This window comes from Panthera tigris, chromosome E1, assembly GCF_018350195.1.
Source record: "Panthera tigris isolate Pti1 chromosome E1, P.tigris_Pti1_mat1.1, whole genome shotgun sequence".
Lineage (NCBI taxonomy): Eukaryota > Metazoa > Chordata > Mammalia > Carnivora > Felidae > Panthera > Panthera tigris.
Genome location: NC_056673.1, coordinates 26,877,037 through 26,883,289, shown reverse-complemented (window position 1 = coordinate 26,883,289; position 6,253 = coordinate 26,877,037). Strand labels below are relative to the sequence as shown.

At 38.7% G+C, this 6,253-nt stretch overlaps 1 protein-coding gene across 4 annotated transcripts in view; it reads right to left on the bottom strand.

Annotated features, from left to right (window-relative positions):
• Positions 1 to 995: 995 nt before the first annotated feature.
• Positions 996 to 6,253, bottom strand: part of TUBD1 (tubulin delta 1) — a 32,281-nt gene continuing 27,023 nt past the window's right edge. For all 4 annotated transcript variants that reach the window (XM_042965765.1, XM_042965766.1, XM_042965764.1 and 1 more), the window contains exons 7-9: positions 5,296 to 5,436; positions 3,077 to 3,260; positions 996 to 1,305 (exon numbers count right to left, since the gene is read on the bottom strand). In XM_042965765.1, the coding sequence (XP_042821699.1) occupies positions 1,203 to 1,305; positions 3,077 to 3,260; positions 5,296 to 5,436 (428 nt within the window). In that variant the 3' untranslated portion in view covers positions 996 to 1,202. The remainder of the gene's footprint in view (positions 1,306 to 3,076; positions 3,261 to 5,295; positions 5,437 to 6,253) is intronic.

The following is a 6,253-nucleotide window of genomic DNA, read 5'->3' as shown; positions in this document are numbered from 1 at the left end:
TGACAACGTTGAGCCTGCTTGGAATTTTCTCTCCTTCCCCCTCTCTCTCTGCCCCCACCCCCCTTGCTCACACACAACACTCTCTCTCAAAATAAATAAAATAAACTTAAAAAAAAGGTTTTCCTCATTTTCTTTTTTATCTTTTATTATAATCTAAGGTAACATATAGTATAAAGGTTTTCCTTGGGAATGCAAGCTGGTGCAGCCACTCTTGTAAACAGTATGGAGGTTCCTCAAAAAACTAAAAATAGAACTACCCTATGACCCAGCAATTGCACTACTAGGCATTTATCCATGGGATACAGGTGTGGTGTTTTGAAGGGACACATGCACCCCCGTGTTTATAGCAGCACTATCAACAATAGCCAAAGTATGGAACCAGCCTAAATGTCCATCGATGGATGAATGGATAAAGATGTGGTATATCTATACAATGGAGTATTACTCAGCAATGAAAAAGAATGAAATCTTGCCATTTGCAACTATGTGGATGGAATTGGAGGGTATTATGTTAAGTGAAATTAGTCAGAGAAAGACAAAAATCCTATGACTTCACTCATATGAGGACTTTAAGAGACAAAACAGATGAACATAAAGGAAGGGAAACAAAAATAATATAAAAACAGGGAGGGGTACAGAACATAAGAGACTCATAAATATGGAGAACAAACTGAGGGTTACTGGAGGGATTGTGGAAGGGGGAATGGGCTAAATAGGTAAGGGGCACTAAGGAATCTATTCCTGAAATCATTGTTGCACTATATGCTAATTTGGATGTAAATTTAAAAAAATTAAAATAAAATAAAATGAAACAAAGGTTTTCCTCCTGGGGCGCCTGGGTGGCTCAGCCAGTTAAGCATCTGACTTCGGCTCAGGTTGTGATCTTGCGGTTTGTGAGTTCGAGCCCCACATTGGGCTCTGTGCTGACAGCTCAGAGCCTGGAACCTGCTTCGGATTCTGTGTCTCCCTCTCTCTCTGCCCCTCCCATGCTCATACTCTGTCTGTATCTCTCAATAATAAATAAACGTTAAAAAAAAATAAAAAAGTTTTCCTCCTTTTCTGTGGTTATGGTATGCCAAAGGAAAGAGCATTCACCTTTGTTACTTTAGCAGGTAGGGATCTGAACACCTTACAGAAAAAGTAATATTGAAAATTGTTTAGCCCCAAAATGACCTAGGGTACTTTTTCTCCTTTGTTGGCGATCAGAGATTGCAGTAACTGGCAACAACTTGTTCCAACAATGTGAAACTGTCCAGAAAGTCCTCTTCTTCAATTCCAAATTTTGTGTACTGATGAATGTAGGCTCTGACGAAAGAAACAGAAAATGTAAAATAAAAAAAATCTCAGAGAAATTAGTAACTCCTAAAATCAAACCATAAATAGAACTGTCCTAGTTCATGAATAATTGAAGATGGAAGAATCTCTTAAATGTCTTATATTTATTTCAATGTTTATTCCAAAGATTAGTAAACTTTGAAAGTTTATGTCAAGCTCCCCGCCTTTTTAGTATCCAAGAGAGTGACAGTAAGAAGCACATAGGAAGAAGAAGCATATTCAGATTTGGTTATCTAACCAAGCACATATTGAACACCCTACAGAGATGACTGGGTTCAATACAAACTCTAAAAGGTGCCTGAGAATTTTTACCTAAGGCTTGAAATGCATTAATCTAGTGCTAGGAATGAACTGAAGTCTCCCAAGTATTTTTCAGACATTTACTTTGCAGTTATACCAGGTGGTTCTTTTAATACCCCGTACCCTCCAAATGTTCTGAGGTAGGAGAAATATTAAAAAGAATGCCAGGGGCAGACATGGATTAAATTGATGTAATAAGAGCTGCTGCCATTTAAGGGGGGTGGGAAGTGAACGATATCAGAAAAGGACAGAATTCACTGCTGTCCTTTTGGACGGGGCTTGTGGAATAGCCACGTGTGGAAAGGGGGAGCCCTTGGGAATCCTGGATAATCAGAGTAGAGGCCTTGCCAATTAATATGAGGAATTCTGCTTTGACAAGTAATTGTGGCAGAGGTCAGGAGACCTGATAACTCATTTCTTAGGATCAAGCAGACATTTTGTAGTGGCAAATGGAGTTAAACTTGCAATATTTCTTGCTGAACAAGATCAGGATCTCTTCCATTCTTCCAAGGATCTTATTTTGGAATACTATTTTATTGTCCCAGCCTTATAATGAAATTTCTACTTTAATTTCATTTCATTTGGAAACTACTCCTTTTATCAACAAGAGTTAACAGCAATGTGGTAGGTATTTTTACATGATTATCTCACTTAATCCTCTTATTTTGGACCCATTGTGCAGAAAAGAAAATGATGCCTGAAGTAACATGACTGAATTTCACACCTACAAAGTAAGCCATGCTTGCTCCATGTTGTAGGTTGAATGTTTGCGTTCCCCCAAAATTCGTACATTAAAATCTTACCCCCAAGGTGAGAGTATAAGGAGGTGAGGCCTTTGGAAGGTGATAGGTCATGAAGGTGGAGCCCTCATGAATGGAATCAGTGTCCTTTTAAAAGAGGCCCATAAAAGATCTTTGCCTCTTTGGCCATTTGAGGACACAGGGAAAGACATCACCTATGAACCAGGAAGTAGCTCCTCAGTAGACATCAAATCTGCCAGCACCATTTAATTTGGACTTCCTAGCCTCTAGAACTGTGAGAAATAAATTTCTGTTGTTTATAAGATATGCAGTCTGTGCTATTTTTGTTAGAGCAAATCAAACAGACTAAGACATTCCAGATCCTGCTTTCTGTTTTAAGATTTATATTCCTAAGGGTAGAAAGACTTGTAGATTTCTGGGCACCTGGGTGGCTCAGCCAGATAAGCATCCGACTTTTGATTTTGGTTCAGGTCATGATCTTTCAGTTTGTGAGATTAAGCCCCCCATCAGGATTTGTGCTGAGGGTACGGAGCCTGCTTGGGATTCTCTCTCTCTCTCTCTCTCTCTCTCTCTCCTGCCCCTCCCCTGCTCACATACACTCTCTATAAATAAATAAATAAGTAAATAAATAAATAAATAAATAAAACAAAGAAAGGTTTGTAGATTTATTTTTTACTTACTTTGAAGCAAACATATTCCATGCTTTGCCCACAATTGTATCAAGTGGTTTTAGTAAGAACTGGCTATTGCTGACCAATGCTGCAGACTTCTCATATTTGCTAAATGCTCGCTGGGTTTTCCACACATTGAAAGCATTAACAGGCGCTAACCAAGAAGTATAGAGTGCTGGATCTTTAAATCCTCCTAGAGTAAAACAACATTAAGCCATTTTTCATACCATAAATCATTAATTTTGGAAACAAATTAATAAACAGATTTTTCTTATTTTAATATTTAACCAGAAATCTTTTGTTTTACCTATTTAAAACTAGTTTATAGTGCTTTTAGATAAATGACCCATAGACATTGTAAAAAAAATAGTAGTAATTCACACCACTCAGAGAAGTATTAAGAAGAAAATTTAAGTCAACTGAACAGGTGAAATGTCACCATCCAGAGAAGATTGTGAACATTTTGTTGACCCTCTTGTGTATATAATTTTACAGACACGCTGTTCTATAATCTATGTTTTCATTTACCAGTATGGTGTGAACCTCTTTTTCATGTCAATAAATATCACTCATATTTAAAGCCTTAGTATGTGAATATACCATAATTTATTTAACATATTTCCTACTGTTGGGCATTTAGGTTGTTTCCACATTTTTGTGTGAAAGATACTACAGTGAATATCTTTGCAGGAACACCTCTCTGTACCTATGTCATTTGTTGTGGGTAAATTTTTGGAAGTTTGATTACTTTATATATTCTCTTATTAATTCTCTTGATTTAGAATCTAAAATGAAGACTATGAAGAAAATGTTCTGAGGTAGGAGAAAGTATACCATCTGATGGACCTGAAATGATCTCTCTTTAGTTTTCACTTTTTTATCTAAGGTGCATTACAGATTATTTGGTCTTCTTTCTATCATAGCTAGAAGCAGCCAATTTGATACTGCTAAAATCATCAAATAAGGATAATACAAACCTGGAGATTCGCCATAGAAACAAACTAATAAGAGTACTGCTCTTTGAACCTCCTGAAAATTTTGTAACAAAATGCTTGTCACAGAGATCCTAGTTGTGCTACATTACCTGTTCTCCCCTTCTTTAGTAACAGAGCTCCCCAATTTTAACTGTGCTCATGACACCCTTGCAGCTAGTTGTAGCACAATATTCAGTCCCAATCAAAGCTATTCAAACATGAGTGTGGTGTGCGACCCTAGGAAAAGGCAGCATACCCTCCTTTGCTCATTCCTATGTGATTTGATGGCTGAAGCTCAAACAGAGGTCTTGGACTATGAGGAGGAAGCCATGGGACACCCGGGTGGCTCAGTTGGCTGAGTGTCCTACTTTATCTCGGTCATGATCTCACAGTTTATGAATTCGGGCCACTTGTCAGGCTCTGTGCTGACAGCTCAGAGCCTGGAGCCCACTTCAGATTCTGTCTCCCTCTCTCTGCCCTTCTCCTGCTTGCACCCTGTGTCTCTCCCTCTCAAAAATAAATAAACATTAAAAAATTAAAAAACAAAAAAACCAAAAAAAGCAAGAGGAGAAAGCCATAAGGTGAGGACAGAAAGAATTTAATCTGTATCTTGTTTCAACTACTTCTATTTTTTGGTGTCCAGTTACATAATACTGATACAATGCTTACACTTTGCTACTAAAACACAGTTATTATTTTCCTTTCTTTAAAAATAAATTCAGGGGGGAGGCTGGGTGGTTCAGTCGGTTGAGCGTCCAACTTCAGCTCAGGTCATGATCTCACGGTCTGTGAGTTTGAGCCCCGCATTGGGCTCTGTGCTGACAGCTCAGAGCCTGGAGCCTGCTTCGGATCCTGTGTCTCCCTCTCTCTCCGCCCCTCCCCCACTCATGCTCTGTCTCTCTCTGCCAAAAATAAATAAACATTAAAAAAAATTTAAAAATAGATTCAGGGACTTCCTTTTTTCCTAAAATTTTTTATTTTTTTGAGAGAGTACAAGAGGGGGAGGGGCAGAGTGAGAGGGAGACACAGAATCTGAAGCAAGGTTCCAGGCTCCAGCTGTCCACACAGAGCCTAACATTGGGCTCGAACTCATGAGATCATGACCTAAGCCAAAGTCCAACGCTTAACTGACTGAGCCACTCAGGCACCCCCGGGGAGGAACTTCCTTTAAAAAACAAACAAACAAACAAAAAAACGTGTACCATGTACATGAGCAAAATGTACATCTTAATTTTCACCTTAACTTCTGCTTACCCAGATCTGCACTATGCACATCTTTCCCACGAAGGATGACCAAGTTAGCAATGGAAGTGTTAAAATGAAGCTCCCTGTTGAGAGACACTTTACCAAGAGTAGGAAGTCCTGATAAAGGAGGCCGAACCTGCCAATCAATACCTACCAAAGGAAAAAAAGCAAGAAATTTTATAAATCACTTTGAGCAACAAGAGAAAGATGTATTATGGCAGGTATATTTTACATATATTTTTATTTGATAAGTAAAAAAAAATTTTTTTAAGGTTTTTATTTATTTTTGAGAGAGAGAGACAGAGCATGAGCAGGGGAGGGGCAGAGAGAGAGGGAGACACAGGATCTGAAGCAGGCTCCAGGCTCTGAGCTGTCAGCACAGAGCCCAATGAGCCCAATGCAGGGCTCAAACCCACCAACCGTGAATCATGACCTGAGTCCAAGTTGGACGCTTAACCGACTGAGCCACCCAGGCTCCCCAAAAGTTGTTTTTTTCTACTAAATGTTTAAAAATTTTTACCTGGTTGACCAAAATGATTCAAACTATTAAGTCCCGAGAAAGGGATGAAATACTCTGCATAGGGTGTTCAAGGATGGTGGTAGGTGCATACAATGGATTTCTACTCAGGAATAAAAAGAAACTACTGATACACATAACAAACAACATGGACACATCTCAAGAGCATTATGCTAAGTGAAACGAGTTTGACTCAAAAAAATTACGTACTGGATGATTCCATTTATAGGACATTCTGAAACAGGCAGAACCATGGGAACAAAATTCAAATCAGTAGTTGCCAGAGGCTGGAGTGGAGGGAAGAAACTGCCTACAAAGGAGCATGAAGGAACTTTTTGGGATGATGGAAATACTCTATCTCAATTGTCATAGAGGTTACTATAAGTTTGTCAAAATTCATAGAACTATACACCTAAAAAGGGTGAACTTTGCTCTATATGCCTGTATGAA